Source organism: Varroa jacobsoni, unplaced genomic scaffold (assembly GCF_002532875.2).
Source record: "Varroa jacobsoni isolate VJ856 unplaced genomic scaffold, vjacob_1.0 scaffold_1071, whole genome shotgun sequence".
NCBI lineage: Eukaryota > Metazoa > Arthropoda > Arachnida > Mesostigmata > Varroidae > Varroa > Varroa jacobsoni.
This window is the reverse complement of record NW_019213973.1, coordinates 109,051-135,983: the sequence shown is the minus strand read 5'-3', so window position 1 is coordinate 135,983 and position 26,933 is coordinate 109,051. Positions and strand designations below refer to the sequence as shown.

The 26,933-nt window shown below is 40.7% G+C and overlaps 2 protein-coding genes across 4 annotated transcripts in view; one reads left to right on the top strand and one right to left on the bottom strand.

Moving 5' to 3' along the window:
• The window catches only part of LOC111266318 (uncharacterized), a 52,513-nt gene that overhangs the window by 3,291 nt on the left and 22,289 nt on the right, over positions 1-26,933 (bottom strand). Inside the window, exons 4-11 of one of the 2 annotated variants that reach the window (XR_002684025.2) lie at positions 21,281-21,373; positions 20,623-20,765; positions 20,209-20,463; positions 19,851-19,967; positions 19,393-19,546; positions 18,941-19,138; positions 18,526-18,630; positions 8,194-8,314 (exon numbers count right to left, since the gene is read on the bottom strand). Coding sequence is in view for 1 of the 2 variants with exons in the window: in XM_022843725.2 (XP_022699460.1) it covers positions 18,527-18,630; positions 18,941-19,138; positions 19,393-19,546; positions 19,851-19,967; positions 20,209-20,463; positions 20,623-20,765; positions 21,281-21,373 (1,064 nt within the window). In the remaining variant the exon portion in view is untranslated. Of the gene's footprint in view, positions 1-4,759; positions 8,315-18,525; positions 18,631-18,940; positions 19,139-19,392; positions 19,547-19,850; positions 19,968-20,208; positions 20,464-20,622; positions 20,766-21,280; positions 21,374-26,933 lie in introns of those variants that run through there. The other variant, XM_022843725.2, reaches the window with a different exon arrangement.
• LOC111266320 (uncharacterized) lies at positions 525-15,788 on the top strand. Of its 2 annotated transcripts, XM_086970867.1 has the most exons (5): positions 535-580; positions 9,938-10,045; positions 11,499-11,815; positions 12,730-12,859; positions 13,310-15,788. In XM_086970867.1, exons 3-5 carry the CDS (start codon positions 11,686-11,688, stop codon positions 13,344-13,346), a joined length of 297 nt encoding a protein of 98 aa, XP_086826993.1. In that variant the 5' UTR covers positions 535-580; positions 9,938-10,045; positions 11,499-11,685; the 3' UTR covers positions 13,347-15,788. The 2 variants fall into 2 exon arrangements, with proteins under 2 accessions (XP_086826992.1, XP_086826993.1); XM_086970866.1 differs by lacking the exon at positions 9,938-10,045 and having other exon boundaries at positions 525-580.

The window sequence follows — 26,933 nt, the reverse complement described above, 5'->3', positions numbered from 1 at the left end:
ACCGGAAGCCACCGGTCTGACTTCCAACGCCAGGATGACGTACGGCAGGTGCCGTATGACCGTTTAACCGGTCGGTGGTAGATCTGGAACACTTTTGTAATGCAGAGGCGAAAACGAACACTGGTCTGACTCCTCAGAGTGTACGCAATGGCTCTGAGGCATTGATCAATGTAGTTTAACTTATTATATATTTATTATACATTACGAAACTAATATAGTGACGGGCCGGTGTCTGTGCAGAACGGCAGGTATCGTTATTCCATATGGCCTATAGTTTCCTCGTGCTGAGATTCTTGCGGGGGCTCAATATGACATGTCGTGCACAATGTCGACCCTCCCGTGAGCATCCGTGTCGCGCGCTCTTTGAGCATCATCTATAGCTAGACGGCATTGCAAGCTTAAGGTTGTGCAAGAATCATCTAGACCGTGCTGATAGAGCCCCGCCTTACGCGGAAAGGGCCGACCTGACGTCATCAGGGCGGGCCCTAGGACATTGTTTAAAAGAGTACGCGTAGCAAGTTGCCGTACATGCAAACCGAATTGGCGAGGGATACATTACGGAGACACGGATGCGCAGGAGGTAAGTGGAATAACAGGGAGCTGTTAAAGTCGGCAACATACGATCAGATTATCTATTTTTTTGGTTTTCCTTTTCTCCCGAAAGGAATAGGACATGATTGCGCGTCATGATTTACTCTAAGTTCCGTTAACTAACTTCTGTTTAACTACAGATATGAGCAATAAGAATCTGGTTGAGTGAAAAAAAACTTACTTGATATGGATCGGTAAGTACGTGAGGCGCACATCGAATAAATAGATGAAATTCACGCAATTGGATTGCCAAATTTCTATTTATCATTCCTAATTATTTCTATTTTTTTGCGGAACACCGCATATTCGAACTCAGTCCATCAGGGTGGGTGACAGGGTGGAATTAGGCGCAACAGGAACTTGGCCTGTTTTAGTGGATAATCTAGCTGTGACCCTGCGCAAAGAAATCAGTTCGTTCTTCTGTTACATCTTACGCCAGCGCAATGTTTATTGGGCGAATCTTATCGTACACATTTGCTTAGACTTGCGCCAATCCATAACTAGGTTCGTGGTATATGGTAAACTGGATGCGGCTAAGGACAAAAACATCCTAATGGAATTAAGTTGAGCCTGTGTGTTATTAAGGCTAACACTTGAAATCCATGATGGGGTACTAAAGTAGTCAATCGATCTTCAAAGTTGTGTCTGTCTTACAAGAAATATTCACTAAGTTGTTTAAGTTCTCAGTTCTTATTCCTACGATATCTATTGTCGATGTGAATCTCTGCGTTTTCAAGCGTCTTTTGTGAAACCACAAAAACATGAAAGCTTGACCTTCATTCTGGTGAAACACCTACATTGATGTACATATATATGTACGTGATCCAACTAAGCTACAAAGGTGGATTATCTAATCTGATATTAGAGACTAGTGAGACAGTTGAAGTTCACAAAATTTAAAGATGGTCTATGATATGGACATAGATTATATTTCGCCTGAGAAAATTTTGTTCCATTGTCCAGTTTTGCAGAGTTAGTGAGCGCGCCCCCCCCCCCCCCCCCCCCGCACCCCTGGTTCAACCGAAACAAGGCCCGAGTCGGCTACATATGACATTATTTTTCCCTTGTTTATTACAGTGGTATGTACTGTAGCGTTATCACAAGCTTTATCCTAGAGCAAATAACCTTTTCTAAACAGTAAGCAACAGAGATCCAATCAAGACCTTAAGCTATATTTTATGATAATCTTTGTTCAAAATTGCCTTTGCGGACAATTACGGGTCAAAAAACCTGGTCAACCTCTATGTCTGATGAGTTTTACGTCCGGTACCGCCGTTAGGCATAATTCCATCGGAGAAACGGCTGGCTTCCAGCACGAAAAGAACCGCGTGTCAATGTCCGGCTTCGAGCCTAACTGCCAGCTTTCTTCAGCGATTCTATAAAGGAACACCATTGACTGGAACACGTGCTCCTTAAGTTTAGTATCCAATGAATATCCTTTTCTGGGGTCCCGGGTTATGTTCAACCACGACCTAACTCCAAGCTACGATTGGAGTGGTGCTTAATCTCATCAAACTCTTAATATATTGCTATGCCTAAAATAGTCCACCTATATGGAGTGTTCTTCTACTGCCGAGGGGTTTAAGACATTCACGCTTCTTATATTTTTATTCAGGAGAATTTATCTCAGAAACATGTTGTTATATACACCCATTTGTTGGGTCGAGTGGGTGAATGTCCAGCAGGTTATGCGTGACTAACTGAAGTGTAATAATCTTAAAGCAACCCTCTGCGCGATTCCTTTTGATTTTTTTGAAGAAAGCAAACATTTTAAATATGCGTTTCACAGGGCGTCAAGCTTTGAACAAAATGTCGAACAGATGCTACGATTATAGCAGAATTCACCATTTTCCTCAATCGTCTCCGTTTCTTTTCTATCTATGTATTAAAATAAATGTCACAAAAAAAGAAGAAATTAAGTTAACTTGCCTGTAAGGTCGCCTTTAAACCTAGGTGCAACTGTCTCGTCGATTTTGCACAGGGCTGAATGACCTGTCAGACGTCGTGTGAAGGAAATCAAGCGGTGCCTCAGATTGTAAGCACATTTATTTTTACTATAGTCAGTTTGGTTAAATTTGGTAATAGAGGATAACTTAAGCTTTGTTAGAGGTTGGCCAGCATCTGCATATCTACGTAACGGCTCGTTTAGTGGTGTTGCGGCGATATTGCCGTGATAGACTTCATTCATATTGGGATAGTGTTTAACGAAATTTCTTAAACAGTCCTTTGACAAAAGATTATGCAAACGGAGACCATTAGTCGAAAGTGTGTACTAGACTCATACGCTTACAGAGTCTTGATCGCAGTGAAGTTCTTTCCGTCGTCTGATACCACTCATGGCAATCTCCTCAGTTTCAAGGAACCGTGGAAACTTCGAAGTTTTAGGACTCAGTTCTATTCTTTTTGTAATAGTTTATATGAAGTGATTTTTTTTAAAAATACCACGTTTGACTACGCATCGATAATAATAATAGAAAAATCGTACCCATTGGCCAGTGAGTAAGTTATTCCGTACGAATAGTTTACCAGTGCTGCTGGGGGCTAGTGAGATTTAATCAAGGAACGCTTCTGCCTGCCTAATAGCCACTGGTTCTAGTCAAGAGTTTTCCCACTTACAGGAACATTGTAATTAATGCATTATAATTAGCATGAATAGAATAGCGTATGGTTCGACTAATGAGCTTGTTTCTTTGCCATGCTGCAGACCTTTTACGTGCTGTTTATAGTAATTATTTCACCTGATAAACTTTTAGTCCTGTACAGATGCCATAGATATTTGTTTATTTAAAACGTTTATATATATCCCATTGTGCGCCAGACAACATGAACTTAGCTAAAGTATCGGAGTCTTATGCGTCCTTTGAAAAGCGCGGTTCAATTCATCTGAAGGATGTTGTCGGCAATCCGCAATTACTCAATCTGACGGAAAATCACAGCCGAAAACATTTGTCGAATAAAATCGTCGCCTCAAATAGTAGTGATGAAATAGATACCCATCTACCTCATTGCTTGAATTAAGAAGTTAATGAAAGTTACACTTACTAAAGAGCTACATTCATATGACGTTTTCGCCCAAGTAATTGGCGTCTTCATTCGACAACTAGCGTAAACACACGTCCCGGTATTTATTACATTACGTGTTCAATTAAGAAACAGAAGCCAAATCAATAACGATGTAGAGCACAAAAAATGTTCCACGTTCAGCAAAAATTTATCGTTGAGTTTGACGGATTTATATCGAGGTCTTGCATTGGTAAATTTCGAATTTTGATATACAAAGCAAGAAGCTTTTTAGGTCCTATGCGCACCGATGATTCCGTACTTCTGATAGGGACAGAAATAGCCTGCGTGGTTATGTATGACTAATACATCATGATAATTCAAGACAGTCAAACGTATTTTCCTCTCTGAAGTATATACACAGTGATATTTCAGAACAAATTGCAAACGAAAGGCAGACTCTGATCATTAGACGAGACTCTATTACGAGCTATCTGATTCGAAGGCGGAAATGCATAGAGCTAACGTGTTTATACCTATCTGAAGTGATCATGGCAAATATGACTTCAGCCCTAAGCAATGGACCTAGGATTGAACCTAGAGTGATTTCTGACTCTCACACTTCTGCTGAACAGTCTAGTGAGAGGCGATAAGCTAATAAGTGTTGCTGTGTGCTTTAGGGTGGAAAGACGACGCGGCACTGATTTCCTCTAGGTAATGCCCTACCAGTTTCCTACTTTGCCCATACCTGTAGCTATATCCGTACAGGGACAATTTTGGCCGCTGGTTTTTTTTATCAAAACTACTTTATATCGTAGGAGAGCGAAGTATGTGAGCAGTTCTGCATATTTCGTACCTAAGTAAGACTGTATGAAGCCGTGCCGATGTCGCTCTTAGGCTCAACCATTTCTATACGGTAACTTTGTTGGCTGTCAAAGAAGTCAAAGAACGTCGAATCCAGGTATGTTGAATAAACGGCACTTGTTTACCGTGCTAAAAATTCAGCTTTTTTGCTTGCAATGCGACACTCTAAAAGAAGGACGCATACTTCCTTGTCAGTCCTGTTGCCCTATGTGTGCCGTAGGGCTTAATTTCGTGACCATGTCCTTTGCTATGTTGGGCCTACATTGTAAGAGAGAGCAATTATTAATTAACGAATCCATTGGGATGGAGCAAAACCATTTATTATGTAAACACCGAAAGTCCCTTAGCGTTTCAATTGCAGAATAAAGTATATGTCGCTACTATCAGATAATTAATTATTATGGCAGTATTTTTCAAATTTCACTATAAAAGAATAGTTGTGGGAATCCTCTGGAATAACTTGAAAGCGTTTTAGAGAAGTAAGCGCACATCGGAATGGAATATATGACTAACCCATTTTTACTGAAGTTTGCTGAAGTGCTCATAAACACCATTCACAGGAAAACAGCAAAGGTTTAGCGCAGTCTCAAATAGTCGCGATGATTCGAGTTACATGGAAGAACTTGAATAGCTAGCGAATGATGATGAATAGGATTGCCTTATGTAACAGGATTAAAAAATACGCCAACAGTCTCATCTGCATGATATAGTCTTCCTTCGGATCTAAAAAAACGATCAGCGAACAAATAAATAGTGGTAAAAGCCTTAAACTAGCTACCGTAGAGACCATAGGATCGTACAAGTAGTATGTGTCTAACTTTCTGCCTTGTGAACCTATCTGCATTCAACTTCTAATGCCCTCAGACTGCGTGAGCAAACACTCTGTTGGAGTATAGCGCGACATCTGCTGAAACGAGAAATGATCTTTGTTTAAAATTTGTAGTCATCCTCGGTAAATTGGTTGATAGTGATGATGTCTACCAAAATAGATTTTCAAGTAACCGTTACATCTAATTAGATGCTGTATATATGTAGTGAGATACAGGTTCCCGGGATCGTTTTTACATCGGTGGGTGGTACACATTAGCGGTCCTTCGGTAAAAAAAATCATGTCATCGATAACTTCAGTTATTAGCAACTGTAGATCAAACGTTCGGCTGCCGAACAGCAATTTAAAGATAGTAGCAAGATAGGAGAACACCGTATTGCTGAAACCTGCAAGTATCTCGTACGCGCACCATGTGTAGCCACAACTAACTTCTAGTCGACGTTAAGGCCTTATCAAAAAAATAGCACATTATTTTCACATTGTCGTTGGGAGGCGTGCTGCCTGTGCATGGGTACCATTGTAAACTCTAGGTATCCTTTGATAGTTTGGATCTAATGTATGGAGTTACGGGGACTATTAGGAAACCTGTGGTTCTCCTCGGTGTTTAGGCTACAATAGCGACGAAAATAACGCGATACGCGTATCGTATTAGTATTTCCTATGCAATCAAGCCAGACCAGTCTATTCTTAGCTTTTTTTAACTTCGCATGTAAAAGCGCAATAGAACGTCGCATGTAAGCGGTCCAATTGTACCCCCGTGCAGACGTAATCAATCAAAGCATTATTGTGACTTATGTTAAGAACAGTTATGACAGCATCTATAGGTGGAATCTATTTTTTCTTTTCGTTATACATGGGTTAGGTGAAGGATGCTGGCTGTGTGTGCGAGGTTCGATAGGCACCGATTGTTTTACGTAGTGATAACGTGCCAACTTCACTGTCTGCTTCTTTCTGACGTTGTTACTATTGATCAGTCGGTCATTTTCAAATTTCAGATTAAAAGAATGACGTAACGGGGACTCGTTACTGCTACATACAAAAAAAAGATGGTTGCTTCAGTATATTTAATTGCAAACTACTTTCTATCGCATCGTACAAAGGACGATGATGGGTACCTAATGTAGCCGCGATTGTTAATAATTTTATTATTGCTAAGTGCCCACTGTACAAGCTTTTGATGAACATATACTCCTTGCATACGATAAGAAGTTATATCCTTTTTCTAAAGTAGAAACAGGATTAACAATGGAACTCTCATGACATATACAAAAGGCCATACTCGAATCAGATTAAACTCAGTTAACTTCAGCTATACGATCATGGCTGCCATGTATTTAGGTTTAGGATAAGACTCTTAACCGCGATTTCAGACATAAACAACTGGCTTCGTTTGTAGTTTTTTTTTGGGTCTATTATACTAGGTATATTATATATCTACAATTTATAGAATACTAAAAATTAAACTGTATTGAATGTTAAACAGATTGTTCAGAAAATACCATTATGGCTTTTCGTCACTGTCGGGGGGGGGGACGGGGGACGGAGGAGGGGTGGAGGAAATGATATGGGCTATCGTTATAAAAAAATGACCCATTGTTATTTTAAAGCTTGCGATGTGTGTTCCTCGAGTGGGAAGCACTGTCGAGTGCCTCTGTAATAAACCGCAATCCGTAATAAAGGTGAACAGCTCGTTTCTGAGATGCATTTTTTTTTTACGAAAAATAAATATAAGCATCGAAAATTTAATCGTATGATCTAATACTTTTCATTATCTTGAGCAGACGTATCGATGAGACCATATTAAAAGATAAACTGGTTGTACGCTCTATGAAAACATACATGCGAATTTAAAAAAATTTCTAGTATATTTTATAGGTAAAATGATCGAGAAAATTAACAGCGCAAAGCGATACGCAGAAAAATTTAGTGATTCGATATATTGGGCCTACATAACCTGGGCACACTATATTTCTGATACTACTTACTTCTCTTGATTTTTGGACCAGAAACAAGCTTAAATTGGTTTGTCTAGGCATATGTCTACATTGAAATACCTGGAAAAAGATAAGTATTTAATATGTTACAGTACTAAAAAAAATATACGACGAATATCTTGTAGAATGTTAACCATCATATAGATAATTAGTAGGGCCGTAGCCGGATGGCATCAAATAATTTGTCTGCGTTCGGAATTCCCAATGTATTTACAAAAAGTTTGCTATATGTACGCAGAGACATGTTAATCTCGGCTAAAGACAGATCGCCTAATCAGAACATCTTTGAAATGCGTTCGCCACGTTACTACGGAATTTAATGGGGACGCAGACATCAAGAGATTTCAGCCGATGATCGAAGCAGAGAGATCTCGTGTCAGAAGAGGTATCTGAGGTGCCTGGCCTGTAGTATTTCAAGCCCTTACATAAAGCAGTACTGACAATCTACTTATGAGTAGTACGTTACTGTCCCAATTAGATAACTTTTTTTGCAAAAATGCAGGGTATACTTTCTTGTGAAATGTTCGTCAAGTGCTTCTAGACTGAAGACTTCTAATTTAGGTTTAATGTCTTTGTTTGGTTAGGTATCTAAACAAATGTTATGTAGCGCATGATCTTTTTCCCATTATACACGATACATCATTACACTGTTGTGTGTTATTGTGATTTCGCTAGATCCGACTCTAAATCCTCCATTTTGTTTCTAATAAGCAATTAACAAGGTAACTTGGACGATCGTTTTGCTTAACAATAATATTGTGCTTCATATATATGTTGCTCTTTAAAATCTCCGATTCAGATCTTCTGCGGAAATTGGCACAAGAAATGGCATACTCAAGTATCAATGTTTGCTTGTCGCATTTCTAATTATCGTCGGGTCTTGAAAATAACTTCCAACCGGAAGCATAATGTTACCTCATACGTTCTTCACTCGGAGTTCCTTCCGCCAATCAGATTCTGCATGTACGACTTTCAAAGCTTATTTACTTAGAAACTCAATAAGCAAACCTTCGTCTGATCTCTCTGGGAAACGCTTCTGAAAATTTCAACAAGTAAAAAATATGATTAGTTTCAATGGATCCACTATAACTATTGGTTTTAAAATCGTCTCAATATGCACAGCTGATAAATCGGCCGCGGCACTATGTGCGATCTCTAAAGTGAAATACCGGTTGCACCCTCTGGTGCCGAGTGTAACCTTTTCACATATATCTCATAATCAAGAAGGACTTCGAAGATTCATGTGCGACCTACAGATACTCCTAACCGTAAGTGATCTCTATTCTAGCTTCGGTCGAACAGTCTCGTCTGCCTTTCGTTCTTATAACTGTTTCGTTTCTTGACGAAGGCATAGAGTACGTGGCGATGATACCTTCTGCCTAAACAATTAAAAGGTACATAGCGAAAATTGTCTGTGAAGCTCCCATTAGATATACTGGCAAACACTACCGACGTCTTACAATATCATCTTGAAGTACACTTGCTAATAAACCTAATTTCAGAGTCTCCAATTTTGAAGTCACCTTTTTTTCTGTTTAGACGCGCGGCTGCCAAACCCATTGTCGAGCACAAATTATTGCTCCGCTAAGGTTGTCGATCCATGGGCATGGAACAGTCTCTACCGCTATTCGAAGCTTTTTAGCTTAGCTGTCAAAAATTTTTCAACAATATTTTGCAGTTGCTTAATAGGCCTTAATAGGTCTGCTCTTTTTGAGGTTAACTACATTATTTAGCAATTCCTGTTATTCAGCCCTTCGGTAACCTAAATAATCTAAAGCATGGATCCTCCGAACATCCCCTTAGAACCGCTTGACCCGAACGTTCACTGTGCTAGCCTGTAAAAAGGTGGCAGTTTCAAAATATTAATTTCGTAGCCATATTGTTGTTATATATATATATATACATATATAACACTAATTTGTAATCTTACCACCTCATCTATTTTGTTATCGGTACCTGGTATTCTATTCGTTTATGTAACATAGCCCAACAAATTTAGTAGGATAGCATTAGTGAATCTATTGAACAATATAGCGGCCCAGCTGCGTCGGGCTTTTTCAAGGAATAGTTCGTCGGACAATCATATTTGAGTTTTTATCCTGCGAACCCTTGACCCGGAGAAGAGCCTCTAGATAAAACTATTTAGTTGGATTTCGGAGTGAAACGTGCGTGTACTGTTGTCGCTCAACTGGAAATCAGCCCCTAAAAGGGGTAACTCTTAGGGGACCTAAGTATGACTCGATTCGATGCCTGTGATCGTAGACAAAGCTCGTACAACACTTAATATATTCCGAATCGCTATTTAAATTATCCTTTTTTGTTTGTATCGAACAATCGATGCTTTTGTGAAAAGTACACACTATCAATTCATTGAGCTACGCGTTTCTTCATGCGAAAGGTATTTAAAAGCAGATATTTGGCTAAATGGAGACCACGGTTTTTTTTTATATCTCAGCTTAAAATCTTAGCCAGCAGTATCGCAAGATGCGGGGCCAGAGAAAGTAATTGTGGACTGTAATATAATCGCTAGAAGGCAAGCATATGCCTTTTGTCACAGCTTCTTCTTAAAGTGATTAAGAGCCAATTTTAATTTTGCTTTACTTAATGGCAGTAATTTGGATCTACACGATTTGATGCCACTGTGCGCTTTCCTTTTCAGCGGTGGAGCTTTTCAATGTCTCACTGCATTATTACGAAGTACACAAGAATATTCGCGGATTCGGCTACTTTAACTTTTGAATTACGCGCCGCTAGCGGAAGAAATTTGGTAAGGAGCGAGCGACGACCGGTAAAGTTTACTTGAGGAGAATAAATTTAAAAGGTCAAAAACTTTCTTGGCTCTAAAATCAATGCTCAGTGGTCAAATTTTTGTCCTTCGAAGGCCATAGTACCATGCAGATTTATCGAACATCTGTGAAGGCATATTAGTCAAGGAGTCCTTAAGCGTTTCAAGAATTGAAATTGGAGATTAAGCACCAACAAAGTGACTCCATGCCGGGACCCGTAGAATGAGAATACACTGCAACAACAAAGGAGGCTTTTCATGAAAGCAGAGTTTCTTGTCTAAGGGATTGTGGGCCAAAACTGGCGTTCACATGAAACATGTTACAGAATGTATGCCAAATACTAAAAACGTGGAAGCTGCGAAGAATGCGTGTGGTCTATTCCACGTGCGATTTGTAGAATTTGACAGGAAATATAAACTAGCAAAAATTATGTTTTATATATATATATATATATATATTGCTAAAGTAAACAAATATGAAAGTAAGTGAATATAAAATACTTCCGACGGGCATAAAAAGCCTAAAAATAAAACGATACACGCAACCAGACATCTCCAGCTTTCCGAAATACTAATGGACCGTCTGCGCACTAATCGAAAACACATAGGTCTGATTATTTAATGAGAACGTCAAACCTCATACCTTTTGCCATTATTGTATTTTTTATTACTTCCTGGGTTGAGGACTATTAAAGCTGGCTTGGGTTCGCTTATTCCCCCGGTATGAAGCCGTGTAAAAGGCTTTGCACGCCTTAGGAAGAACAACTGGTGCACGTGCGTACCTTCATCGATTTACTTCGAAAGCCCATAGCAATTTCATATGGGAACGCGAATGATAGTTATATGATCGCATGGAAGCTGCGACAGCGTTGGCACTATTGTGTGAAAAAAATACGGCTTCCAAAAATACGAGGTTTTATTGGTCCGTTGTGTTTTCATAGAAGTAGACTGCAATATCGTTTGCTGACACGAGTGACCACTTTAACCATTTGCTGTAACATTATAGTACCAATATTGTATATCTTCAGTACAACTCTGCTACTCTCTACGGTAAATTCTCGTTGTTCTCCCTAAACTTTTTCGAGGTTTTTCGTGTGCTTCTCCGGCAGCATTCGTAAGGCGACTAACAAGTACCAAAACTGGCGGCTCTCAATGTGACCAGGCTTAGGCACCTAGACCTAAAATTTTCACTAATTTTTTCCTCTATTTTTAAGAAGCACAGGCATCTGCATCGTATCAGTGTTCGTCAGATAGTTAGGTTTAACTTTGACATTTGAACTTCAACTAGTAAGTGTAATTAGGAACCAAGGTACTAGGTCATAAATAGGGTCACATCGTATAGACACCGCAAGGGCAACTAACAGTCCTATGAAACTCATTCCTCCTAACTTTCTATCCCTCTCTCTCTCTCTCTCTCTCTCCCTGTTTTTTTCAGTCAATCGTGGCAGAAATCGCTCGTACCACAGGGTAAAGAACTAGCCGCTAATTATTGACCCAGCCTAATCGCTGCCGTCTCTTCTCGCCGCTGCCTTAGTACGTAGAATACAACTGCAACCTCGGATCGGTTAGGGTGATAGCTCACATTAGTAATTAAACACTCCTTCAAAGGAAAGAAAGAGGCAATGGCCGTAGCTTCAGATGTTGTCGTCCGCGCTTTGGTCATCGCTACGATAGTGCTGGTAGCTATGAGTCAACGAACTTTTGTGCCAAATGGACGGTATGGCAAGCGGGCAGAGATACCTATAGTCGTTGGTGAGTACCATGATTGCAGTCATGTAATTGCGCACAATGGGCAGCTTACAAATTATCCCGTTACAGAGTGGGTCGAATTGTTTACAGTGATGAAATTACTACGGTCCTTACGCGGGCGCGCCGTGTCGGCCCTTATTATGGTCATCCTTGATGAACGGAGGACGGGAAATGCGAGTGAAGAGTTCGGGATGAGGATGCAGGGATAAACCGCAAATCTGGGGTCAAAATATTTTTCCCCAACGGACCACGTTACTTGCTAGTAAACGAGCAACTGATAGAACACCAAGGATGGCTTCGCCATGCTAATTTTGGCTAGGCCGATTTGGTATATAAACAAAGAATTTGGCCAGTCTTTGTGAGAACGCTGGCAAAAGTGACCAAACTGGGATATATTTACAGACGAACGTGCAATTACTCTGATATGTACAAGGGAAGACCACGACTGGCTTTGCCATGGGTATTTTTGCGTAACGGACCAATCATGGGCAAATACGTCAGTTTTCGGTGAGTAAGAAAATACGTCGTAAGAAATACAGCTTACGTCAGCTAGTCGCCGGCGCGCTGATCGACATCGAATCCGCAAAAGACTCGCATCTGCAAGAAGACTCCAAGCCGTCTTGCATCACCAACGTTTGTGCCATGTCCGTTCCGCTCTCATCTGCTGTGATGAAATACAACATTAACCTAAATACTATGGGAAAATTATCGATTATTCACTTATTATTTGGCACTTTTCCGCCATTTCTAGTGGGCCAATTTTAAGCCTAGTGGTGTTCGTCTATTGTTGAGCAACTGCAGTGCTCTACCCGTTACCCCTTGATGGACCGTTACAATGTTTCAACGGATCTGGTTTTGTCTGTGTAACGCTGTTAACGTTGAAATTGTTATCGTGCTTTCATTACGCTTCGCTATAGGTGCGCAGTCAGGCGTCGGGAGCGGTACCGAGGAGATCCCGTCACCAATAATTTTCCGTGATCGATTGTTGGTTAGTCCGATGTGCCTATGTACGCAGACGCGCGTGGGCGATTATTACCGTTGCACGAGGTAATGTTTAAGAATATTCGATCCATATAAGCTTTTATTTCTTTCTCTTGATACCATTTGCGGAAAAATGATATGATGATATAATAAATTGAATGTTACTCATAATGATAACGATAGAATAAATTGATAATTGTTTTAATACGATGAAGAATATCAAGCTATAAGCTTTTCCAATTATTATGACTAACATATATGAAAGAAAAGATTGTATCAGCTCAGTTTCTCGCGCAACAGACGCAGCATTTAGGCTAGATCGTTAGTAAGTGATGTATCACAGATTTCCAAATCGGCCTCTCTGGATCATATATAAGAATATTGGTAACATTAGTAACGTATTTCGTGTGCTTCTCCATTTTCAGATGAATCAATTCTAGATTTACTTAACCAAATACGTAGTAGTATACGTATAAATCTCACATCTCTAATCAATTCAATCTGTGTATTTTTCAGGCGTACAGGCAACAACTTTGATGAACCGTCGCAGTAACTAGTTTTGCGGCGTACTGTGAAAAGGACCAGGTCGGTCTGGCTGGCACTGGTCCTCGGTGTGCAAGCGTTATCTAACGTCAAAACAGAACAGTCGGCTATCGCAGAACCAGAAGGAAGCTAAATATTAAGGAACGAACGAACATGTCAAAAAAGCCCATGAGATTAATACTAAGGACTGGGTTTCTTTTTCGGTGCAGTTGCGAGTTGCCGTTAGAGGCTGTAAGGTGCAGTAACTCAGCGCTTTTAAGAAAGGGGACTGACAACGAGTAAGGAGGCGGTCCTCAAATACAGAAGAAGGGGCACATTTCAAATGACACCTAGCTAAAAAATTGAAAATGACACAATGCGAGGAAATAATCGAAGAAAGTTGATTGGTTGGTACTCCAAGCAAGTTTTCGGATCTCAGGAGACTCATACAAATAGATCTTAGTGGCTAAAAAGAAGACACGTTTGGATGGAAAAGCGGCTGATCCGTAAAGAACAGTTATGTAATCAACAGTGAGTGAAGGTGCCGTCTGCGAAGCTGGCGTATGTACGAAGAGATTTCCGAGGAAACGATGCCACCGATGTGGACTAATGACAACAACGACAGTGATTTGAAAATCCCTTTCTCTTGGCGCTGGGTAACGTCGAGCTAAAGCTAGTTGTTACTAACGAGACAATGTATTGCAAATCCCAAATGCTAAATGGCGTTTGAACGTTAGAAACAGCTCTGCCTCGTAAAGAACCTCTATGGAATCCAGGAACAAAGGAGTTTATTAATATAACTACTGCTGATAAAACGGGTAAAAAACAGGCCACATCACAGATCATTGGATTGTGATGCCATCAGGAACAGTACATGAACCAATCAAATAAACTGCACGTTTTCCTTCAAGAGCCATTCACAAGACGTCCTCCTGACCGAATATCCCTATCGGTTTTTGAACTATCGTCAATTAATTGGTTTATAGGTAGTCGTGGATGGAGAACAACACGAAGGAAAAAATATTAATAATATCACTCGACTTAACTGAGTGTACAGCTGGCGCACAAACACATGCACATACGTACACGCACTAACATAGAAAACCTAACTATTTTTAAAGCGTTCGCAAGAACAACGACGATATCGTCTGCCGATTGCCGAAGAACGATTATCCCAAAAAGATCTGGGGAGGTGGGACATCCCGATAGCTTGCGGCGAATCAACTGTGGCCGACTCTGTGTCAGGGCTTTCCAGTGGAGAAATACACAATTTTTAGCTGGGTGTGCGGCGACTGGACGCATCAAGTATCCTAAGCGAGAAAGTCGGTAGAAGTATGTAACAGCGTCCGGTCACACGCCGCCACTTCAGCGGCTAACGCCAAATGTTACTTAGGGGCAGTGAGACCATAGGCCGCATTAAAAGAGATAAACGTCGAAATAGAAAGACTCATCCTAATATCTATGGGTAGGATAAAATCCTCCATCAACAAGTCCTACAGCTGGGAACACCCGATTTAGAATAAATAAGGGAATGCTATTACCCCTGATTGAGAACTACGTTTTTACTCAGCATTATTGTTTAAGACTGGTGATTATAATATGTAGATCCGTGCCTCAGTGTAATTCGCCTAGCCTAAATCCATTAAGTTTGTTACTACGGAAATGAGAATTTACAAAAATTACCTTTTGCTTATTTTGGTAGTAGTTGTTGTAGCTTTTTTTGAAGTTTTGTTGGAACTTACCTGGTGCTTTTTTGTCTAGAAAAAGCTACTACACTTTATTGTAGATCTATAGCAAACCTTGTAATGTACCTCAGTTTCTCATGCCTTCTCTAAAGTGTCTGTTTTCATATCGAATTCTCCGCTCTTAGCGTATTTCCCTAAAAGATTCCCTTCACTTATCTCTGTCTGTGTATCATACTAGATAGCTGGTATTGGCCGCCGAGGGGTCAAAATCGTTGTCGATTATCCCAATATGTACCAAGACTGCCTTGCCCATGAATATTTCTGCCCAACAAATCTACAGTTGAAGTCCTTTGATTCACTATTTACCACCCTCCTATCGCTACCCACAAGATCAGAAGCCGATTACTGTTCGGGTGCTTTGGAACAACTGCAGGGCCCTGATTCAGTGATGAAGAACTTCAATGTTTCCAAGGATGTGATGGTTTAGCGTTTGTTTATCATATACCAGACAGCTCGCGAAATTGACAAAAGTTAGCATAAATAGTTCAGCCGGTAATTAGCACATTGTAGCTCGTCTTTCTACTAAGAATATTACTAATATACTTCATTCTGATATACTTCCCATTTTTAGTTAAATATATCCTAGTTCCGCTCAATAGATAAGAAGAAATTAGATCTACTTACTAAATGCAGAGCCAATCAATCTGGCTTTTTCGAACGACATACCTCAATGCTGGAAACTTTCGACTTACAATAAATACCGCTATTCTTGTCATCAGATTACGTTTTATTGAATATTTTCATTTAAGGCGTATATTTGCGTCCCAACGAAATTCGCTTACTTCCGCAGTTGATTACGGCGAAAAATCGTTACTTTTCTTCAAGTTATGGGATGAATCAGTCTGTAGCAAGTATCTATATCGAGTAAGCAAAAGCTAGTTACAGAAGTCATCTGTTAGCCCTTTGCCCATTCAACTACTACTCTGGAAAAAAGTAAGGATTTATTTAATGTCCTTTTGTCTGCGCTGTATGGTCCTTATTGCCACAAAAAAAGAAAATAATTGTGCGAATGTTTTCACTGTTTCTATGGTTTTTAGTTGCACCAGTTTCTCTGAAGCTTTTACTACGTAGAGCAAAAATGACAGAGTCATGTCAATAGAGAATCATTTCGTTCAGACTGCTAATGCAACTGATCCGGAACTTGTCTAGCGACAATAGAAATTGGGCCTAATTTGTATAAATCCTAGTTAATGTGAGTCTGGGAGAGCTTCACCGGTGTGTTCCTAGGGTCGCCATCAAACCTAGATAAAGGGTTACCCTTTATTTCAAGATTATACTGTCGGCCGTCTAACGTCCCTCTACGTACATCAGATATTTATACGGAAAGTTTAAACAAATCTGGCTATCGAGCGTTGCCAATTTATTATGCAGAATGAATGATCATTCCGTTAGGGGCTTTCGAGCTCTGTGCTGAAAAACATCGATGATTCTTTTCTGTTAGGTGCCATAGATTCTCATACTTTTCTAGGGAGCTTGCTTTCAGGTTGAATATTTCTGAATGCAGCACCTTCAAAAGTCACTCTCATAACTCCGCTGAATTGTCCAGCTCCATAAACGTAACTTCGTAATAACTACTTCAAAGATTCCGACAGCTTGGCAGCTATCTCCAGCGGAGCTTCCTTTTATTAATGATATATGTACGTATATATAATACATTCACGTATAGTTATGTTTTAATTGTACTCATCTATGTCTCATTGTATAATAAACAATCATAGGATGTTTTCGATCAATATGGTTTCCTAAACGGATAGAGCAATTAGAAAATAAGGGGTCGCGCAATTCTGTTTCGCTCATATCACAATCACCGTCCAGTTTTTGAGGTGATTATTAACGGTTTATTATAGATTTTTTTTTGCTTCTTGTTCTTTGACAATTACGGTACTTAAACTGGACAGTACATCTACTATTATTTACGTTTGCTTTTCCATCATTGTTTCGTTTTTCATTACCTTTAAGGCGGTCACGCTCAGGCCTCGTCTTATTTTACCGTATTATGGTTGTGGTAGACTGGGTAAGGCGGTTCTCATCAACGCGCTGACCGTTCAGCTCTTGACCTCATTGACAAATAGACGGTTCTCGCACCAATCCGTCCCCCTACTTAGTTCCATCCAAATCTCATCGACAACGGTCGTAAAAGGGACGCTGCTCAATGACCGATTGTAAGAAAGACGTGCTGCGCTGATCGTTCTAAGTGGTCCATATTATATACGTTTAAAAGCAGTCTACTTAAACGGCGACGCCGATGCAGCAGAGACTCAGATCCGACTCGCCAAGCAGCACAGCCGTACATCTTCAATACATGAATCACTGCTGTACACAATATTCAGGCCACACCTATATATATATATATATATATATATATAGTTTTAGGTAAAAGCGTGTTATACAGGCTGTTTTATCGTCATCACCATCAGTATGTCATTGTGTCGCGTTAGCGTTACTGCCATAACAAGCTAGAGCCCGTTCAGCTTTTATTGCTTTTCGGATTTCCCTGTCTTTATCTATCTGTCCGCTAACTATACAGCTAAACGCATGCCTCAGTTCCAGTGCCAATGCTACGACGTACATAACGTGACTGAAATGTTATTATTCCGTTCACGCGAAGGTCATGAGACTGCCGAGAAATCAACCGCCTTCCTGGTGGTAACTAACAATTGTTGTTCTGTTCCACTACAACTTAGGACCTTTGTCCACACACTTGAACTTGCTGTAATACTAATATATCTACAGTGCTTTAACCACGCGGCGCGTCGCAGGCAGCATTTTGGCTATCTTCTGTTTTGAGAACGGTTCGCAGACAGCGAGTACTTATCGTAGCAAGACATTTTGTGCGTATAGCCAGCTCACCATCAGATTCCTATTTATCATATACGATCTCTTATCATCTGTATTTATCATCTATCAAAGATATTAAGAAATCGGTCACTCACTCCGTCCCGAGTTGTCGAGCTTCCGTTGCTCTGTCCAATTCTTATGTGTCTACATGACCTGACAAAGGTCTTCGCCTCTTCATCACTGTCAAGCGCTGTGCAACGCCTTTCCACGCTACCACTGCGAATCCACATACTACCCCCTCTCCACGCCCCGCCCCTCTACGAAGTCGGTAATTATTGTTTTGTCACGCGTCACCTCTCCCGTTGTTTTTTCAGTTTTTATTTTGTTGGTATAGCCATAAGCCATCAAACGTATGTACAGCAAAGAAGATGATTTACACAAGAAAAAAGGACATAAATAGGTCTTCATTCAAACGTAAAATGTTGCCTTGAATTTTTTTCGGCATTCTCTTTAATGGGTAATAACGATAAAAGTCTCAGTCTGTTACATTTTTTCTTGACCAAGATAAAGGACATTTATCGCCAGCTTCGATTTATCATATGCTGAAAACGCCAATCGGGACCAGAAATTTCAGATTCGAGAGCGAAGAAGGCCAGGCTAAATTATCCTTAATGATTGTATGCAAACCTTAAGCTCGTGATACGGCGACTTGGCCAGATCCTACGGTTTCTCCGAGGACGACCTGCTCCTCATGTGAGAAGACCTCGTCCAAAGCAGTTGGTACTCGTGAATCTATTTATGAATAGAACACAGCAGAAAGGTTAACATACTTTTAAGAAGCGTACGATAAGATATTTTCATCCATATTATATAGTACATAACGACGCATAGAGGACTTGCGTGTCGTTTGATGTCTGCCCGATGTTCCGGTGCCCTATGGATATGACTTATATTTATAGATTATACCTGTATCAATAATATGGCACGTTCTTACTTTTCGGCTTCGTTATTGCAGATGACTGATGTGTTGTATCATCAGTGAAGGGAAGACGAACTAGCAATGCTAATGACAAAAATATCGTTATTACGGTTATTGCTTTACCTTCATCGGAGACCTTCGACTCGGAGCTAGAGCTTTTCCGGCTTGTTCGACGGTTTATTCGACGGGCGCTTCGTGCATCGCCAAAGGGCACGTGCCATGAACGGCTCATGACTCCATCGGCCTCTGGCGTCGTAGCTGCTGCGCCAACGCTCCTCGACTCTTGCAACGGACGGTGCGTTGGGGTAGCTACGTCGACGACTGGAAATGATACGCGCATTATAATGGGACATAGAAATTACGGACCTATTGTAAAGAATGATGATCAGTCGTTTTATGAGCTGAACATGTTAGCCTAAATAGGCGACCGAGCGAATTTGCGAAAGGTATCGAAGTTCCTCACATTTGAGATGGTCGATCGTTTCGAAAAATAAGCCTTATGGCCTGTTAGCCAATTTCATATGCAGCGTTAATTGATATACTAAAAAATCGATTCTTATGGGTTTTATACTCACTAAAACTATTCGAGTCCCTTGCGCGATATTTGAGTGCTTCGAAATCATGATCGAGCTGCGTAATGATCCGATCCTTTTTCGCAGATAGCTCGTGAAGTTTCACATTTTCAGCTGTAAGCTGTTGCTGTACTGCGGTCTTACGGTCCAGTTGAGCCTTCATGTAAAAATAATTTCGAATTAAGTGATTATTCTGCTAATTTTGAACGTTCAACAATTTCAAATTATCATAGCACAAAGCGCAAAAATTATAGAGCTAGCAGGTGAGCACAAATTAAGAAACATATGCTGACCATTAGGGGCTAGCGTGCCTTTAATCGTATCTGTTGCTACGGAAACTCTAAATTATGTAATATTTATCGAAATTTTCGCTATTCGTTCCTGTTTCCTAGAAGTCTAGGAGCAATGGAATCTTAACACATGTTCTAGTCGTTTCCTTTTTTGAGCAATGTCCTACAAACCGTCAGGTCTTCGATGCGTGCCCGGTGCTTATCGATAACCTCTTGCATAGTAACCATCTTTTCCTTACGCTCCTGATTCTCACGCCTGTCCAGCATAAGTTCGCGTGTTTCGGCAGTCTAGTTAAACAAAAAATAATTGCTTCAGTTAGAAAAGATCTAGAGAACTTACAAAGTAATTTCGTAACGTTTTACGTTTCGGTTTTCCATAATCATGTTTGGAAATGCACATTACTAATTCAATGTTCACTATTTATATGCTTCTCATGCATCAAGTTGCACCAGTATGCAGGCCTCAAAGTAATAATGATGACAACGGAAATGGCCACGCTATATTTATTCGATAGTTTATTTCTCTTACCTTTAGTTCTAGGACGGCATTAAGTGACTCGACCTCCTTTTCGAGTGAGGCCACCTTCTTGGTGAGCCACTGCGCCTGTGAATCTGCGGATTGCAGGAGTTTGTCCTTGAGCGCCACGGCCTCCTCCTCGACTCGGCGGCACTGGCTGGTCTTTTCTACCAGGCGGCGCTCTAAATCCTGTTGGGCGTCAGTCAGAGCATTGATCTCCTCTGCTCGACAAGCTTTAAGACGCTCCAGGGCCCGGGCATGTTCAATCTATCGTTAGGGGTAGAAAAAGACCGATTAGGGAGATACGGATGTCGGCTGTATACTATAAAGGGTAATAGAAGGGACACCAAATATCGCCATTTCGAATTATGGAAAATTTGAGAAAATAGTTATGTTTTCGTAGTAGGACATGTGCTTTGGAAATACCTTGAGCTCTTCTAACTGCCGTTTAGAAACGACCTCATCATTGGCAGACTCCGCTTTTTGCCGCTCCTTTTCAAGAGCCTCTTCTAATCGGCGCCCAAAATCTTTTTCGAGAAGAGCCACAGCTGCGGCATGTTTTTGCTCCACTGAAAACACACAAAGCCCACCATATGTATGTGTAGCTCACAGCACGATTTGCGAAACATTTTCTAAAGCGACACATGTGCTCGTCCGAGGAAACTGGCTATTGTAAATGTCCCGTTTAGCCGCAAATGGTTCAGCTAATACAAAAGTACTCTATTGCTTACTTAGACATAGGTTGTACATGGGTATCCTGTACACGTGTGCTAATAACGACCGTGTTTAAGACAAATTTGGGGATTCCTTCAAAGCACTTAGTGTTTCAAATACAACTTAAAATATCTTTTGTTCCGGAAACGCGGTTGTTAATAGAAAAAAATCACATCAAATCCTATATTAACGAAACAGAATCTGATAGTGGCCAGTAATAGATATGTTTGTAATAAGGTCTGTAATTATCGTTCGACAGTTTAAGTGTAGTGAGTAAAAATACTTTAACACCCGTCGGGAAAACCTTCCGGTATGGTGATAATATATTTGATTTTAGTCGCACTACACTTACCAGCACCTGAATACTTACAGTCAGCTAATTTATGATCTCTGGTTTGTTCAAAATCCTCCACGTCCCGTCTACGCGCACATACTTCGTCCCGAAGTTCCTTTTTTAAATTTTCTGGAATTTCAAGAGGCACAAGTTACGCTAGTAGATACAACTGCGTAGATAGAACCGATGGATCTTTAGCAGCTATTTCTTATGTAAATGCTGTTGCTAGCTTTTCCTTGTAATTGTATTTGCTATACAAAAAAATTAGTCGCTAGCAGGAAAAGGTCAATCAAGATGAAATCCCGATCATCTAAAGAATACATAAGGATTCTTGGCTTTAGGCAAATTCCTTTTTTATTACGGTCAATAATTATAATTTTTATCATTAGTAAAGTTTCTGCCCTTACACTACGTTCAATCACTTCGATTGTCACATACAGTTTAACTTTATCCCTAAAAACAGGCTTGGGCTTGCGGTCAAAATAGAGAAAATGCCCTCTCGTGATGGAAATAATCAATCTTCAAACTGTAGATACCACCTAGAAGGCAACACATTGTTGTAGGAAAGCGATGCAATTACGCCAAATCGGTCTAAACAAATATCAATTTGTATACAGAAAAAATAAGTTAATCAAGTTAAGCCAAAGCGGATAGTTCATATCAATTACTAGAAAGAAGCGTAATCGTACGGGCAATTTAAGAAAAACTGGACGCTGATTCGAGCAATATCCAGTGACCTGAAATTGCTTGCGGACACAGTGAAACAAATGCGACTTCATTGAAAAGGGCTAAATACATAAACCAACGCGACCTTTTTTACAGACCTAGTCTGCCACTTAGTTGTTCACGTGGCTAAAGCTACGTCCCAGATTTATACTTTTTGTCAAACGAGCTGCTGAAAGATGCGTCTTAAAAGCGAAGCTTAGTCTGCAGAAAATCTATGATATGATTCGTGTGCTTTCAATACAAACCAATGAGATTGTCTCTTACTTGGCGTAATCCATCGTGACCACAATGCAATTATCGGTGACATCGCTTCGCAGCAGACGAGAGCGCAGTTCTACGTGAAACACGACAGCGGTAAGAAGAATAACAACGGTATGAAATTGCTGACCCAAACGTTGTTGCGAAAAGTTCTTCGCCACAAAACTCTTCGTGTTTGAGTGTTTAACGTTAACTTTGTCTGGTAACTTGTCTATCGGCCGACAGGTATTGTTTAAGCGTACGTTGGTCTCGAACGAAGACAATACCTCTCTTCAACTTCAATCAGAAAATACGATTCAGTCTCGATTTCCCAAGTTCTCATCAACGGCAAACACACACAAAATAGGCTAGCCAATCGATTAAAGTTTGCACGAACAGGTGCAGTCCTCCTCTGGACACACTCCTGATACAACTGGTTCTTCTCGCTGGCTAATATTGTAGTTCCACTGGTATCTCAACAACCGCTATGAATTTTTGTAAACATACGATATAATTGTAGCAAAACTTTGTACTATGAGGGACGCGAACAGGCAGAGATGCTGACCCAAACGAGTTGATTAACAGCAAATGTAACCCAGTCGTCGCTACACGACAGTCAGTCACAATGAAAGTGATTCGCACTATCGGTTTCTTGTCGTGTACATATGTACATCTGTGATGATGAGGGTCTGCAGAGCGGTAAAGTGTATCTGTCTTTGCATCCTCTAGTTTTTTCTGTTTTTTTTTTCTCGTCGAGACGAACGATGCTAGCACTCCTCTGGCCGCCGAAGGGTCTGTCGTTTCACTGAGCGGTCTCGGCTGAGATTCAACGCATTTCGTCCAGATGGCGCTCATCTTTAGCCCGATCTGTATCCTCAGAGCGGACGCAACAGAATTTGCGCTTAGTGCCTGTTGTTCGTGCGCTCTTGAATGATTAAACTGTTTTTCATTCGAACCACGTGGGCGGCTGATGTCAACCGGCTTCTTTTGGCTATCCGGTTCATCTGTGTGTTGTCGCTGGCAATTTCTCTCGGACAGCTTCGCTCTATTATATCCGACGTATGATTTATTGGAGATAGAGCGAAGGAAGGAGAGAAAGACTTGTGTTTTTATGGACTTCGTTAAAATCAATACTGGCACAGGACTGTCGGCGATTTGCCTAGGATATCGGCAAATTTTGCATGCCGATCATGGCTGTGTCGCCAGCCTAGGAATAACGACATGACTATTGCGCAACGCACAAGGTAAAAACGATGCGTTCAAGATCCCGTCTTCATAATCTGATCATTGACTTGTTTGTTGTGCCTAAATGTTTGGCAAACGTTTCGAGCCATAATCGATACGTAATTGCTAAAAAAAAAAATGGCAAATGGTCGACTTAGAAGGGTAAACTATTTGACATGAAGTCGCTACAAGATTTCCATAATTTTTTAGCATTTAGACAGGTCATATAAACACCGCACAAATCAGCCACCATTCATATTCAGCGCGTTCCATTGTGAGCCGTTTTATTAATCAAAGTCAAACGCCAACGATAATCTGAGTCGTTCAGATGACCATTCCCGGCAAACGCCGCTGCTAGTCTCGTTTGACCGGCCAGAAGATTACAGTCGTACAGTCATAAGTCGTGAAAATGTACACTCTTCTTTTTTGCGCCTCACTTACATAAGCAGCTAAATAATTGCCTCAACTACAATGGCCGTCGCTTGACTAGGAGGACACGAGGTCGAATAGGATCGGCTATTGTACGTTACGGATCGTTTTCCCGCCGAGCACAATATAAATGCCGATGCGGGGGACGATCGACGTCCCGCGAACTGAATATGGCCTGCCAATTATTAGATGCGTGCAAAAATGTATAAGAGAAGGCCAGCTCCTCGTAAGTACTTCGCCTTTACCGTCAACGAAATCATAGTCATACTGGTAATAATAGAAACGTAATATCTATTCATGACTTGATACGGTAGAAAGGACTTCCTGTTGCGCGTATTTGTTAACAGTCAGCCGGTTAGCAGCGTGCATCTGAATCTCTTGCGTACGGAACTTACAACCACAGCACGTAATCAAGAATGCAAAAAATCCCTCAGTGGCTCTGCGTACCAGAAGTACCACTGCGTAGCAGAACAAACCGACCTGACGCGTTTAGCTGAGACGTCTTGTCAGCGTGACACAACACGTTCAAAGCAGCTCTCGTTTCGAACGAGCGATACAATAAGAACAGCTGCGATAATAGAAAAGACAACTCGAACAGAAAGCGTATTGAACTGGGGTAAGATTTTAGCTGTCGTTCCACTGAGGTTTGCTGGGCTATAGAGACAAGATGGTCGTTTCAACGTCTAGCCTAACTGTGTCTTACTGATAACACTTCGATAACTGGAACATCTGGAGGCCTGCTATGGAGTCACACTCGAGCTAGCTATTGATTAAATTATGTGAACTACTTAACTTTAAAATAAGGGGTACGCAAGCGTTGCGACTCACTGCAGGACCCATATTGTCTGCGAGGCATCACGATAAGATTGCCAGCCGAGGACAGCATATGCGTAATGGACATCAATAAGCGCTGAATCCGTTTCGCTATCGATGTCAGGATAAACTACACTTCATGGTCGTCAAATACAACTTTCCTATTGTTGGATGCAGGCTCTCTCTCTCTCTCACTCCATTTTCTCTTGTGTGACCTCTGTTCTATCGGTCACGTTTTGCCACGGATGCTTAAAAAATAAACGTATATTACTGACTTATAATGTAGTCTACGAGGCGAATACCGCCCCTCCCATCAACTATGGCCACCTTGACTCTACTCGAAATACGCGTTGGCCCCTCCATTACGCGTACTAATACCCTTTGCTGTTTGCCGTTGGCCTCTTTTTGGACGCCGGCCAAATTCAGACGTGGAAATGCTGCGGAACAATGCATTCTCCCAGTTTTTCGATCGGTGTAGCGACGCCAGGCGCCATCGCGGCACCGGCACGAATCACCCGCGATGTCTTTGTCTGCCGACTATTCTCTAAGATACGGGCGACGAGGATGCGCTATCTCACAGTAGATATAAACTCACTGTCGAAGAAGAAAACCCAATCACAGCACGTATTGTGGTCGTACATAGCCTACGAAATAGATCTAATTGAGAGAGGTAAGTTCAGAAGGAATTTAGGACATCGACATGATCGTGGGTGATCTTTAGAGAAACCTAATCTCGGGGCGTATGGGAAAATAAATAATATTACACACAGTAGTTGCAGGCTCAAGAAGATACTAATATATAATAGGCTTATATGGTTATGGCTGAAGGATAGGGTTACCCTGATAAATGGCTGAACATGTTATTTCACGACAAGGAAGATTAGGACCATTTAATTAGGGAAGGAATGAGACTACAAACGGCAATGTGTTTTATCTCGGCTTCTCTGTGCTTCCTGCGCTCAAAAACAAATTCAGCTCGATCTGTCACTGATCTTCGGTAGGGGGGGGGGGGGGGTCTCATTAGTAAGGAATGATTGAGTAGTACTTGAACGTTCTGGAGACATTTTTCAACTCATCTCAGTTTAATTTCACTATAAAAATAGCTAAGGCGATTTTGTGAAGTTTAATGTTTAATGTTTAATGTTCAAAGTCGATGTGGATGGCCGATTTCTGCTCTAATCAAATGCATGTACCGATCTGTACGATCTAATACGATAGTTGTGATAATTAGTCGCTAGATGTCGTCTTAGTCGTTTCCGCGTAGCGCCTCGTGTTTTCTGGCACATTCTAGCCAAATAGCCTGGTTCCGGTGCGGAACCGTTTTGGCGCAAAAAATAGAAAGCAGTATCCTGCTTTTCTGTTCATTTCACAACCCATGCAGTTCCATATTCAAGTGACCGCCGATTAGAAACCGGACATTCAACTTCTTTGGGACGAAGCGAAAACTTTAGATTTAACTAGTACTTCGTTCAACCCCAGTAGCCTAGTAATAGTTCGTCTGTCTTCTCATTACTATCGTATACAGATGACGGCACATGTAAATTTTTATCCGTGATTGATAGTTAGCAACCCTTCATTTTGAAACTATAAAAAGATTGTTAGAGCATGTCGCGTTCACACGACTAGCCAAAGTAACAAGTGCGCCCTTACGAATTGAAAAGATAAAGTATTTTTCGAAATTTTGTTTGGTTTTCCTCAGATATTTCTGCTGATCTTTAATATATGTAGATCAGTTTAGTTAAATAGTTATATATATTCTATTATAAACGGCTCGACATCCAATTCAGATTTGGCAGAAAAGAAATATATACGTATAATGACGGTAAACATACAACACTCTTGAAGACCGTAATGTTTTTGGGCGTAGATCGTACACTGGTAAATATTTTTCGACGGCATTTTTCGTTTAATTTGTATACTGATTTACAAGTCAATTTTACTAACTAAACATTCAGATTGGTAAAAATTATTTTCCATAATTTTTTTCACACACGTTTCGGAACGGGGAAACTATGTAACCGCATGATTAAAATCAATGTACCTGGAATAAGTATATTTATATAGCATCGATAGTTATTCTTCATTTCTCCCCTATATTTGATTTTTGCACGTTGTTATATAGTTCGCTCGCAGAAATTTCGATGACTCTGCATTGTAGCTCGTGCCCACAGTACATGCTAACCGCACTCGGTGCTACATTGTTGACTTCCTACTATAAGACGAAAAGCCAAAATAGAAAGAAAAGGAAATCTGGGTGAAT

Excerpts from the sequence above, each read along its gene's own strand:
- LOC111266320 (XM_086970866.1), top strand. The coding sequence starts at position 11,686 with ATGGCCGTAGCTTCAGATGTTGTCGTCCGCGCTTTGGTCATCGCTACG. Across the intron at positions 11,816-12,729 it reads AGAGATACCTATAGTCGTTG|GTGCGCAGTCAGGCGTCGGG; the intron begins GTGAGTACCATG and ends GCTTCGCTATAG. Across the intron at positions 12,860-13,309 it reads GATTATTACCGTTGCACGAG|GCGTACAGGCAACAACTTTG; the intron begins GTAATGTTTAAG and ends TGTATTTTTCAG.